At 47.4% G+C, this 13,251-nt stretch overlaps 2 protein-coding genes across 5 annotated transcripts; one reads left to right on the top strand and one right to left on the bottom strand.

Annotated features, from left to right (window-relative positions):
* Positions 1 to 107: 107 nt before the first annotated feature.
* LOC141502879 (sesquipedalian-1-like) lies at positions 108 to 991 on the bottom strand. The gene has a single exon (XM_074207857.1). The coding sequence runs from the start codon at positions 825 to 827 to the stop codon at positions 249 to 251; it is 579 nt and encodes a 192-aa protein (XP_074063958.1). The 5' UTR covers positions 828 to 991; the 3' UTR covers positions 108 to 248.
* A 103-nt stretch (positions 992 to 1,094) lies between these two features.
* CD2BP2 (CD2 cytoplasmic tail binding protein 2) lies at positions 1,095 to 5,318 on the top strand. Of its 4 annotated transcripts, none has more exons than XM_074207853.1 (7): positions 1,095 to 1,522; positions 2,063 to 2,173; positions 2,504 to 2,639; positions 3,121 to 3,278; positions 3,470 to 3,890; positions 4,219 to 4,319; positions 4,439 to 5,318. In XM_074207853.1, the coding sequence occupies exons 2-7, from the start codon at positions 2,102 to 2,104 to the stop codon at positions 4,547 to 4,549; spliced, it is 999 nt and encodes a 332-aa protein (XP_074063954.1). In that variant the 5' UTR covers positions 1,095 to 1,522; positions 2,063 to 2,101; the 3' UTR covers positions 4,550 to 5,318. The 4 variants fall into 4 exon arrangements, with proteins under 4 accessions (XP_074063954.1, XP_074063953.1, XP_074063951.1 ...); XM_074207852.1 differs by having other exon boundaries at positions 4,216 to 4,319; XM_074207850.1 differs by having other exon boundaries at positions 1,099 to 1,522; positions 4,213 to 4,319.
* Positions 5,319 to 13,251: the final 7,933 nt, after the last annotated feature.

The raw sequence follows: 13,251 nt of genomic DNA, 5'->3' as shown, positions 1-13,251 counted from the left end.
GAAAGAACAAAAATCTACTGTCCTGCCCTACACTTGTCTCTTGCCTGGTTATTTGATTTTTTTAAGAGGAATGCAATGGATAGGTGTACAGTTGACCAGATGAGTGCTTAGCTTTGGGACTTTTATTGCAGTGTGCTTTGAGGCTATGCGAACCTATCTTATTTTAGTTGTCCCAAGACAATTAACCTTAGTCCCTGACATCCCTGCAAGAGCTCTAGATCAGCCACATGGTCCTCTTGCTTCCTCCCTCACGCAAACACCATGAGGTCCACTTGCCTCCTGGTGGCCCTGGCCCTGACAAGTGCTTGGATCTCTTCCCCAAAACGGCGGTGCAGCTCCTGGAAGCCAGAGGGGGCCGGAGAGCAAGGGAGGCCCGTTAGTCCGTCCTCCGGCGGCGGGGCCTGGGGCTCCACCCCGGCTTCTCGGCACACCTGGCGGTACTGCTCCTGGAGGGGCTGCAGGAGCTTCCACAGCTGGTCCCACCCCGCCCAGCCCAGGGCCTGAAGCCAGCCGCGGAAGTCCTCCTCGCTCTCCGCCGCCAGCTTGTAGCAGCGGCCGCCCTGGGCGGAGGCCTGGATGGCGAAGGCGTAGGGCCCCGCGCTGCTGCGGCGCGGCTCCACCCGGCAGTTGTTGAGCAGGATGAGGCCCAGCGGGGCCCGGGCGCCCTGCTGCTCCAGGTAGTAGAGGAGGTTCCCGCGGAGGACGAACCAGCGCCGCTGGTAGCTGCCATTGTGGGCCCCTTTCTTCAGCAGGGCCCCCTCGCGGTCTGGGCCCCGGGCTCCCGGGCCCCGCAGGTAGCTGAGCACGGGCCTGCGGTGCAGCTTCATGGCGGCCGGACCAGGGGGGCGGGCGGGGACCCGAGCCTCGACGTCCGGGGGCGCCGCTGCAGGGGGGCCGGGCGGGGCCTACCTGAGAGCCGCGGCGGGGGCGGGGGCGGGGCCGGGGCCGTTGGCCTCACCCTGGCGGCTCACACCCGGAAGTCCGGCGGGGCGGGGGCGGGGGCGGGGCCGGGGGCGGGCCGGAGCCGCGAGCGGACGCGGCCCCCGGGTCCTAGAGAGGAGCGCAGCCGCGAGCCCAGGCGGAGCGGGGCCGCCCGGCGCAAAGCTCTCTGCCCTCGGCATGAGGCCAGATGGCGAGGACGACCGGGCAAGCGCCTTGCTCTCCGGCTTCCCCCTCCTTTGTGCCCTGTCCCGCTCTTTGTTTTGCCTCACGCACGACTTCCGCGCTCAACCTTCCTCCAGCCCGACACTACCAGGGGGGAGAGAAGCTACTTCCGACCACTTTGTTGCAACTTCCGCCCTCACTCCCCTTCCCTCGGCTCTCGGCGCGACGTCATTCCCATGCTGTCTAGGGACTTAGTTCCGCCCTCTTTCCCCACAAAGTCTTCCAAGCCGAGTGAAGCCACTTCAGGGCAGGTTCGGCGCCTTCCTGGGAATCTCTTCCGGTTGACTCCTGAGCGATGCCCTGGATGTAGCGCCGGTGCTAGCGCTCTGCCCCTCTCCTCCCCCTCCCCGGAGCCCAGGTGAGGGCGCGCACGCGGAGTGAGCCCCGAGTCCCGCGGGCTTCCCTCGGCGCCCTGCTCATTTACATATTAAGAGGAGGAAGAAGGGGCGGGGGCGCCCGCCGGGGATGAGCGGGGAGTTGAGGCGGGCTTAGGGTAAGGCAGTGTGCGGGCTTGGGGCTCGCCGCTGTGGCCCCCAACCCTGGAAGGGCCCCCGGGGCTGGGGACGGGGCGGCCGAGGGGGGATGCGCGGCCCGGGGCCGACCCCCCCACCCCAAGTATAAAGGGGCTCCGGACAGAAGCCATCCATCCTCCGGGGGGAGGTGCGGGCCCCAAAGGGGGGGGGGCCTTGCATGACAGCCCCGGCATCCCTCCCCTCCCCCACACCCCCAGTCAGGGCCCATGGAAGCTTCCAGGAGGCCCAGAGGCACGTTCTTCCCCGCCCCCCTTCCTTCCCTCGTGGACCACCGAGAGTGAAGCCCCCAGGCCCCGGGCGTGCCCAGGGCCCTCCCCCCCACGGCGCATCGTAACCCGGGGCTCCCCGGGGCTCCTTCTGCGCAGCTCCCGGGAAGGATCCGAGCCCGTCCCGCCAGGCCCACCATGCCCAAGCGGAGAGTGACCTTCCAGGACGTGGGAGCTGAAGAGGATGGAGAGGATCTCCCCAAAAAGAAGGTGAGGGGGCGGGATGCCCGAGATTCCAGGACTCGGAATGCAGAGGACCCCCAAAACGTGGTAGGGGCAGGATGCTTGGGGCTCCAGGACACGAATGGAGAGGACGCCCCAAAAGATGTAGGGAGCAGGATGCTTGGGGTTCCAGGACACGAATGGAGAGGACGCCCCAAAAGATGGTAGGGGGCGGGATGCTTGGGGCTCCAGGACACGAATGGAGAGGACGCCCCAAAAGATGTAGGGGGCAGGATGCTTGGGGTTCCAGGTGAGTGAGGTGGGCAGGGGCAGCCCGTGCGCCTGAGCCCGCTGCATCCAGCCCTGTTTCTGTCCTAGCTGGTGGATCCCGTGACCGGAGCCGGGGGCCCCGGGAGCCGGTTCAAGGGCAAACATTCTTTGGACAGTGACGAAGAGGACGATGATGAGGACGGTTGTAGCAAGTATGTCATCCTGGCCTCAGAAGACGTGGAAGGTGAGACCAGGCCAAGGTTCCTGTACTCTTCTCCCCACGCCTCCTCCGCCTTAGGCTCGATTCTCCAAAGTTGAAGGCAGATTCTTCACGGGATTTTTTCAATAGTTATTCATTTAGTACTCAGCTGCGCCTGGCATATAGCGCCAAGATGTGATGGGGGACGGCAGGGGGATGAGGTACCAAATGTAGGTAAAACGTAGCTTCGACTTTCTGAAAGCCCCCAGTTAGCAGTGTGGCAAGAGTAAGTGGTATTAATGTGTGCATCAAAAAGAAGCATGTGAGGTTCAAGGGGGAAAGCTGTTCCAGACTAGAGTGTCATGGAACGTTTCGTGGAGAAGATGTTGCTGGTGGCAGTGAGCTTTGGACTTTACTCGTAGTCAGTTGGGAAAATAAGGATTTTAGATCAGCAGAGTGACAAGACGAGAGGGTTGAGGTGTCTCTTCCCTTTTTCCTGCACAATTTTGGGTATCCATTCATCCAGGTCAGGAGGCGGCCACGCTCCCAAGTGAGGGTGGTGTGCGTATCACGCCCTTCAACCTGCAGGAGGAGATGGAAGAGGGTCACTTTGATTCAGATGGCAACTACTTTCTGCACCGGGATACCCAGATTCGGGACAGCTGGCTGGACAACATTGACTGGGTTAGTGCCCTCAGGCCAAACGACTTGGGTCCTGAATAGGGAGTGACCCATTTGTGAAATGAGTTTAGAGACCAAAACTGAAAGGTGGTGGGGGTATCTGAATCAGAGGCTGGGATCAGGGAGAGGTGTTATCCAGATCCTAGGATGAAACCAAAATGTTTCAGAAAACAATCTGTCCTATCACATCTCAGGTGAAGATCCGGGAGCGCCCTCCAGGCCAGCCCCCTGTCTCAGATTCAGAAGAAGATAGTCCTGGCCAGACACCACTGGGCCCTCAGGCCCTCCTAGAGGGTCTCTTGGAGATGTTGTTGCCAGGGGAGACAGTTGCTGGGGCACTAAGGCGGCTGGGTGCCCGGAAGGGTGGCGAAGGACCCCAGCGGCCAAATTCCCCACAACGATTAGACCGGCTCTCAGGATTGGCTGACCAGATGGTTGCCCGGGGCAACCATGGAGTATACCAGGAGACCAGGGAACGGCTAGCTGTGAGACTGAAAGCGCTGGGGGGCCGCACACCGGGGCTCCCAGATACAGCACCTCGTCCTGTCCTGGACATGTTTGCTGAAGAGGTTGGGGAAGGGGAGCTGGAGACCCCAACCCCAGCACAAGGAGAAGGTGAGGGATGGAGGCTTGGGGCAGAAACATAGAGACTTGGATGGATGTAGATCTTGAAACCCACCAGAAGGAGACTGGGAACCCGTTTGGAGAGAATGTGGGAACCAAAAGGGGATGTGAAGGGCAGAGTTGAGTGAAGAAAGTATGGAACCTATGGATGGATGGGATTTGAGTATATATGGGGGGGGATGAAGTTTGATGGGATAAGAAAGGGGGAATACAGGAACAAGTACGTGTGGGAGTATGACAGGTGGGGTGCAGTGACCTTGGACTCCAAAGGAACAGGGCAATGTATCTGAGAAGGCCTTCTCTGTCTGTCTAGAAGCAGCTGCCACAGGAGATGGCTTGGCTGATGTGATGTGGGAATATAAGTGGGAAAATACAAGTGATGCAGAGCTCTATGGGCCTTTCACCAGTGCCCAGATGCAGGTGAGGATTCTCTTTCTCCCCAAATCCTACCAACTTTCCCCCCCCCTTATTATCTTTGCTTGTATTAAGTATATTATCCTCAACACCTCTCCTGTACCTCTCTTCTTTCCTTCCCCTAGGCCTGGGCAGATGAAGGCTATTTCCCAGATGGTGTTTATTGCCGGAAGTTGGATCCTCCTGAAGGCCAGTTCTACAACTCCAAACGTATAGATTTTGGTCTCTATTTCTGAACCTGTTTTTATTTTTTGGAGAGATGAGGACTGGGGCAAATATTTTCCAGGTTATGCTTTCAGGAAGAGACCCTGGGCTTGGTCTGGAGCTTGTGAGGACCTTCTTTGGGGTGGGGTCTTGGGGGATGCCATTTCCTGTCTCAATAAAGATCTCTGGTTGTGTAAAAGGGGTGTCCAACATGGGGGGGGAATGGACGTAGTTGCACAAAGAGCCTGATTTCCCTTTGCTCTCCACTACTAAGAGGTGCTGCTTCCTCAGGCTGGTCAGAATGGACCTCTGTCCCTAAATCACAATATCCTGGGCTGTGCAGGGCCTTCCTTCTCCTCTTTTCTTCTCCTCACTTCCTCACTTCCCCTAGATCAGGCTTCCCATGGAATGGTCGTTACTAGGACTGGCATCCAGAAAGATCCCTATCCTCCCAGGAGTTCTGTCCTGATGGCCAGTGTGTCTGATCATGACCATGTGTATATATGACTTCCTCCTCTCTGGACCTGTGTCCACATTTGTGATCCTGGAACTTGTGTCATGCTGAAGGATCCTGTGAGAGAGACCTAAGCTTGAGTCATGATACCTGGGTTTGAATCTCAAATGGCCTGCCTATAGATCTGCCTAATTCTAGTTTTTCTCTGAGCCTCAGTTTCCTTATCATAAAATGGGGATAATCATATAACCTACCTCACAGGGTTGTTGTGGGGAATGCACTTTGTAAACCTTGAAGTGCTTGAGAAATGTGACATTGTAACACTTTAAGATGCTTTTTCAAGGGAATTGGTTTGTTTTTTCATTCTTGTACCTTAATTTGGGTCAGATACAGAAGACTGGGGCAGGTGGAGGGGAAAGATGGGAGGAAAGAACCCTAGTACATTGAATGTTAGATCTGAAAGAGGCCTGTGACCTAAACCAGTCCAATTCCCTCCTTTTATGAACTGGAAAAAAAGGATATCAAAGGCAGAGTAGGGATTTACCCAAGGTTACTCCTTATAAATCCCTGGAAGAGTTGGACCTGATGCTTCCATTAAATCTCCATTCTTTTCCTTCCTCCCTTTAGTCAGAAAATGTTAAAATAATGCCACGGCCTTCTTTTGGATCCAGGGGTCTCCTGCTTTCTGGAGTTGGTAGGGTACACACTCCTGCCTTCCTGCTCCCATTACCTCCAACCCTCCCTTCCAGGATCAGCTAACCCACCAGGTGATGTTTGGTTCAGCAAACATTAAATGAAGCAGTCTTTGCCTTAAAAGAGTTTACATTCTTCTGGGATCAACATTACACAGACTAATACAATATATAATGCCTGTACAATGTAATTGGGGAGGATTAGATTAGAAAAGGCCTTACTTGGACACCTGATCTCAGCCTTAAAGAAAATTTGGAATTCCAGGAGTTGGAGGTGAGGAACATTCTCAGGCATGGAAGTGAGAGATGGAATATGTATTTGGGGAATGGCATAATAAGCAAGAGGAATTAATGTCAAACAATTATAGAACATTAGTCTGGGGTCATATTGTGAAAGGCTTTAAAAAAAGTCTGATAGAGGAGTATATGTTTTATCTAATAAAACAGGGATCATTGTAGCATCATGAACAGAGAAAAGAAGATGGTTTGAGCTGTGATTTCCCCAGATTAATTTGATAACCATATGGGGGTTGTTGGTGAGGAAAGAGACAAGAAGCAGAGAGATCAATTGGGAGGCTTTCAATATAGAATATAGGGGGGAAAGGGATGCACAGTGGATAGAACACCAGCCCTGGAGTCAAGAGGCCCTGAGTTCAAATTTGATCCCAGGCACTTAATTACCTAGCTGTCTGAACTTGGGTAAGTCACTTAACCCATTGCCTTACCAAAAAAAAAAAAAGAAAGAAAGAAAAAGGGAATGAAGACTTGAGCTAGAAGCATGGATCTGTAGAAAACTGACAAGACTGAGCAGTTGGTTAGATATTGGGGCAGAGGGAGAGGGGGGAGGTGGTATATGTTAATTCAAAGGTTGATAACCTGGGAAGGACAGATACTACTAACATTACCATGCTATCCTCTTCCTTCCCCCCTCCCCCCAAAAAAATTCCTAACCAACCAGGTCCCCATAGCTGAAATTTTACCAATGGCAAAACTTTCCTATCACCATTCCACTTTTTAAAGTGCCTGTAATGTTTCCCCCTAACCCCACCTATATAAAGTGGTTATAAGTGTTTTATATCTCAGGGCCTCAGTTTCAGTATTCTTGGGGAAAGAAAACAAGGGAGAAGGAGGGATAATGGCATTGACATGGTAGGGCAAGTTCTACAGGTTATTAAAGATCACCAGCATTACTTTCTCCTCCAGGGCCATCAAATTTGAATCAGGATGACTGGAGATAACCCTGGATGCTAGGTCATTAGGTCATTAAAAAAACCTAGCTAATAAGCTTCCCACAGCTCACAGCTCTTTTGGAATCATGCCTTCGACGACAGTGTTTTGCCACTTATCAAAACTTTTTCTGATCATTGATCCCACAATTAACCAACAAAAACTTGTGCTTGGCATTGGAAATACAAAAACAAAAAACCAAGCCTATCCTTGCCCTCAGGAAACTTGCATTTAAAAAAAAAGGTTTTTTTTGATGTCTTGTTTTCTACATCATAATTCCACATACTATTCTTCCATGGTCAGGAAACTGTCATATAACAAATACTTTTTAAGGACAAAAAGGGTGGAATGGGGGATCAGTATAACTGATTACTGTATGTCAGAAAATAGTGCATTGCACACTTCTGGACCTCCTGCCTTTGCAAAGGAGGGAAGTATCTTGTATTTCTTTTGAGTCATGCGTCTTTTTTTTTAGTTTTTTAACAAGGCAGTGGGGTTAAGTGACTTGCCCAAGGTCACACAGCTAGGTAATTATTATGTATCTGAAATTGGATTTGAACTCAGGTCCTCCTGACTCCAGGGCCCATGCTCTATCCACTGCGCCACCTAGCTGGCCCCTGTTCTTTGTAACTTTGCAGTATACTCCTTTCATGTGATTCTTCTTTCTACTTATACTCATTATACTATTCTTGGATCTGCTTACTTCACTGTGCATCAGTTCATGTAGAGCTTTTAATGCTAACATGTTCATCATTTCTCACAGCATAGTAATATTCCATTACATTCATGTACCACAACTTGTTTTAACCATTCCCCAATCAATAAGCATTTACTTTGTTTCCAATTTTTTTTTTTTAGGTTTTTTGCAGCTTGCCCAAGGCCACACAGCTAGGTAATTATTAAGTGTCTGAGACCATATTTGAACCCAGGTACTCCTGACTCCAAGGCCAGTGCTTTATCCACTACGCCACCTAGCTGCCCTGTTGCCAATTCTTTGCTCTCACAGAAAGTACTGTTAAAAATATTTAATTCTCTGACTTCCTTCAGGTACAATTCTCACAATAGAATCTCTGTGTAAAAGGTTATGGACATTTTAGTTAGTTTATTTGCATGATTTCAACATGTTTTTCAAAAATGGTAATACTGAGTTAGGGAAGCTTACAGAGCAGGGAAGCTTACTTTAGGTAAACTCATACTTGAGCTTGAGAGTACTGTGCCTTCCCAGACTTAACTGGTTTGGGTCCTGAGTTCAGAGATTGGATTCTGGAACCCAATGCCCTGGCCTAGTTTCTGCTCTTCCCATCTTCCAGGCCTAATCTTACACTCTCATCTCACAAAGGGACAATTTTCAAGAATTTACTTACAAGGAGAAAGAACAGAAGTTCAGAAATAATATACCAGAGCAAGGTCATTAGATGACGCTAGAAAAGATCTGCCCAATCCCAGACTGGGTATTTATAAGGAATTTATATCCAGCTTGTGCTTTCTCAGCCATGGGCCCCTAGGAGAGTCATTTTCTATCCCAGAAGGCCCCCATTTAAACTCTTGGGATTGAACTTTTGATTCACTCTAGCAATTCCAGGCTCCCATCAGCCAAGCAGGAAGTCTCCTTAATGGATGATAGAGGTAGGCACGTAATATCTAATCACTGGCTATCTAACACTTCTTTGCTGAGAAACACAGACTTCAACTCAGTAGCAAAATATATCTTTCTCATAAGCCAGTCTTTGACATTGCAGCTCTAAGTGAGCTCTCTTTTCTACAGTAGTTCTTCCTAACCTTTTTTTAACCAAAGTAAATGGTTATAGAGACCTGTTTTTGATATTAATATTTCTAGGATATGTCCATCCTCTTCTATCTGCTCAGGTGATAGCATTGCACCTCTTATTTGGCATTGCATGAAGTTTGTCCTTCATTCTCAAAGAAAAGCATGATGACAGGGGAGGTGATGCCATGAGGAGCACATAAATTAGATTGAGGTGGGGGTGGGGTCACAGCGCTAAACCACCAGTCTTACTTTTTTCTCCAGGACCATCCAATTTAAATCAGGATGACTGGAGAGAACCCTGGATGCTAGGCAGTCAGGGTTAAGTGACTTGCCCAAGGTCATACAGCTAGTGAATATCAAGTGTGAGACTGGATTCAAACTCCCATCCTCCTGACTCCAAGGTCAGTTGCTCTATCCATTGCACTACCTAGCTGTTCCTCTTATTTGAGATAATAAATGTTAAAAGGCTACTTTAAATTCAACCAGGCCATTAAAAAAATAGTATTTTATTTTCTTCCCACTTACATGTCAAGAGAATTTTTAGCATTTAAAAAAATTTTTTTTCGAGCAGTGGGGGTTAAATGATTCATCCAGGATCATACAACTAGTTAGCGTCAAGTGTCTGAGGCCAAATTTAAACTCAGTTCTTCCTGACTCCATATTCAGTGCTCTTAATCTATTGAATCACTTAGCTTCCCCCTTTAGTTTCATTTTTATAAGATTTTGAATTACTAATTTTTCCCCCTTCCTCCCCTTTCTCCTTCCCCTCCTTTCTTCCCCACCCCCCTCCAAAAATAAGACAATTTGATATGTTACACATTTGTAATTTAAAACATAGCTCCATATTAGTAATAGTTGTGAAAAAAGAAACAGATTAAAAGAAAAAAAACAACCATTAGAAAGAATAAAATAAGCAAAAAAAAATGCTTTGGGGGCAGCTAGGTGACATAGTGGATAAAGCACCGGCCCTGGAGTCAAGAGAACCTGAGTTCAAATCCAGACTCAGACACTTAATAATTACCTAACTTGGGCTAGTCACTTAACTCCATTGCCTTGTAAAAACAAAAAAAAAGTGCTTTGATCTTAATTCAGAGTCCATTAGTTCTTTTTTTAAGAAAGATTTTATTTTGAGTTTTACAATTTTTCCCCCATTTTTGCTTCCCTCCCCCCACCCCCCCAGAAGGCATTCTGTTAGTCTTTACTTTGGTTCCATGTTATACATTGATCTCAGTTGAATGTGATGACAGATGAGAGAGAAATCATATCCTTAAGGAAGAAAAATAAAGTATGAGATAGTAAAATTATATAATAATATAATTTTTTTTTCTAATTTGATGTTAATAGTCTTTGGTCTTTGTTCAAAGTCCATAATTCTTTCTCTGGATATAGGTAGTATTCTCCATTGCAGATAGCCCAAAATTGTCCCTGGTTGTTACTGAAGGGATGACCAAGTCCATCAAGGTTGATCACGCCCATGTTGCTGTTAAGGTATACAGTGTTTTTCCGGTTCTGCTCATCTCACTCAGCATCAGTTCATGCAAATCCCTCCAGGCTTCCCTGAATTCCCATCCCTCCCAGTAGTTCTTTATCTGGAAGTGAAGAGCATTTTCCTTTATGAGTCCTTTGTACTTGTCTTGGATCATTGTATTGCTGAGAAGAACTAAGCCGTTCATAGTTGATCATCTTCACACAGTGTTGCTGATAACTGTGTTCAGTGTTTTTCTGGGTCTGTTCATTTCACTTTGTATTAGTTCCTACAAGTCTTTACAGATTTTTCTGAAATCTATCAGTTCATCATTATTACATAATAGTATTACATTATATTCATATGCCACAGTTTGTATAGCCATTCCTCAATAGGAATCCCTTCAATTTCCAATGTTTTGCCACCATGGAAAGGGCTGCTTTAAATATTTTTGTACATGTGGGTCCATTTTCCTTTTTTTTTTTTTTGGCGAGGCAGTGGGGTTAAGTGATTTATTCATGGTCACAAAGCTAGGTAATTATTAAGTATCTGAGATCGGATTTGAACACAGGTCTTCCTGAATTTTCCTTTTTTGGGGATCTTTTTGTGATACAGATTTAGTAGTGGTATTGCTGGATCACAGTTTTATTATCCTTTGCACATAGTTCTAAATTGTTCTCCAGCATAGTTGGATCAGTTCACAACTCTATCACCAATGCATTAGTGTCCCAGTTTTCCTCTTCAACATTTATCATTTTCCTTTTTTTTGTTATTTTAGCCAATCTGATAGATGTGAGGTGGTACCTGAGTAGTTTAAATTTTCATTTCTCTAATCAAAAGTGATTTAGAGCATTCTTCCTATGACTGTAGAGAGCTAGTTTCTTCATTTGTGAACTGCCTGTTCATATCCTTTGACAATTTATCAACTGGGGACCAGCCAGTTTTAAAAATGAAATTGCATTTTATTACAATAACTTCTGTATAATTTGAAAAATAGTAACATAACATGTATTTAATCTACTGAAGGTCTGTTTGTTAGTTTGTCAAACTGAATGATTTGGTGAGATAGATACCTTTGCAATAATCAGCCCTTCCCTTTCCCTCTTCCCTTCCCAAATATCTGCATGTTGAAAATCGGTGGGAACACAGGCTATTCTAACAGCCATGACACAAATCATTTCCAAGTAAACCACCACCTGGACAGTCTCAGGAGCTGGCATGCTGCCCTTAGAGATAAGGTGCGCTGGAGTCCTTGGGAGATGAATATTCCACCCCACAGACCAAGGGCACTAGACACAGCTGTGTTTTATCACCTCCTCCCTAACGTACCCCCTTATCCTGTAACGCAAGATGCTGCACATACACTGCTTGTGTACTCCCCCATTCCCTCATTATTCTTTGTTCTACCCCGGAAGACCTAACAGTATGTATGTAATAGCTAAGAAGTAATAAAATTGAGCTGGAGGCATAAGGCAGTGGTGGCTTGACTCCTTATCCTCAGTTCCCCTCCGGGAGGGAGGTCATTGCTGTGGGCCCCAAGGTGAAGCAAGCCACAACAAGAATCAATGTCCTATAATGCTTCCCAGTTTCCTTCACTTTATGATCTTGGGTAAATCCCTTTCATTTTCTAGGTGAGACCAGTGATGACATGCTAAGGTTCAGGCATGTTTTCCATCAGGCATGATGTTTTTCCAGATGGTGCAGCATGTCTCATGTCTCCAATTAGACTGTGAGCTCCCAACGTTAGGGACACAAGGACTATCTCACATACTGGGCTCCCTGGATTAAATTGAATGAAATTTGCCTAGGTAGGATTGCAAAAGGAAGCAGCCCTTCTAGTTGGCCTGAGCAGTTTGCCCTGCTGTCCCTGAAGTCTTGACCTTGTGCTAGGATGCCATCAGCCACTCTACCTACCTGGGGCTTTAGTCTCCCTCCTACTTAGTCACAGCAGTTTTGGTTACTTAGTTCCTTTCTATATGGAGATGGAGAAATCATACTAACTGAAGGTAGTAGTGATAATTGACCACAATGTAACAACATTAATATCATTTAAAAATTTTTCAAATTGGTTTCCCTCAGAGGTAGATAGTATCAGCATTATTGCACCTTTTTATAGGAAATATTATTTTCCCAAGGTCCCACAGTATGTTTCAGGAAGAGTTGGGAGTAGACTTTGTGTTGTCCAAGAGCCAGGCTTATCTAAGACTCCTATAGCCAAAAGTGACTTTTGAGATTATCTAGCCCAATTCCCTTATTTTACAGATGTAGAAATTGAGGATTAAGTAACTTGCCCAATAGCGCACAAAATAGTAAGTGGCAGTTTCAGGATTTGAACCCAGGACCTCTGAGACCAAATCCACCTTACTAAATTAGAGTGCCTTGGTAGCTGGGGTTCATTTTATATTCCTCTCTGACCTTGCTTCCCAGTTTCTTCTTTCAAAGGTAAATAGGAATCACTAGGATGTGGGGTAAGGGGTTGAGAAGCTGGTTCATCAGCAGTGAGAACTAAGGAATGGGGCAAGGACCGCAAACACAAGAAATGACCTTCCTGACTCTTCTATTTCTGTACCTCAGATGGGCCTAGCCCTCTCCCCCAGTGCAGAGAGAGTTATTGTAGTCCTCAGCAGAGGTGCAGTCAGCTGAGATCCAGGTGTACCTGGTATAGTGGGAACTTTGTCATTAGAAGATCTAGTTTTAAGTCCTGTCTTTGACACTGCTACATGTGTGCCCTTGGGCAGGTCACTTAACTTCTTTGAGCCTTGGTTTCCTTACCTGTAAAATAAGGGGGTTAGACTGGCTTGTTTCTGAAGTTTCTTCCAATTCTAGATGAATAATCTTGCCCTGTCCCCAATTAGCATCCAGGTCCTTCAGCTCAGAAATAGACATTTTTTTATTCCACTTCAGATCCCATCTACCAGCATGGAACCCTAAGATTTCCCCACCAGCTCAGACCTAGACATACCAGTCTTTTAGGTGATATCCAGCTGTTCCCCTAACATGGACACATCTTCAGCTACATTGATAGGTGAAAAGCCTTCTTTATACTTTCACCATTAAGATATGAGCAGATTAAGGGTGCAGGATGTTGAGGGTGGAGCTAGGCCACTTCCTTCCCTTTGGGGGCCCCC

This window comes from Macrotis lagotis, chromosome X (genome assembly GCF_037893015.1).
Source record: "Macrotis lagotis isolate mMagLag1 chromosome X, bilby.v1.9.chrom.fasta, whole genome shotgun sequence".
Taxonomy (NCBI): domain Eukaryota; kingdom Metazoa; phylum Chordata; class Mammalia; order Peramelemorphia; family Peramelidae; genus Macrotis; species Macrotis lagotis.
The sequence above is the reverse complement of the archived record's forward strand: the minus strand, read 5'-3'. Positions and strand labels throughout refer to the sequence as shown.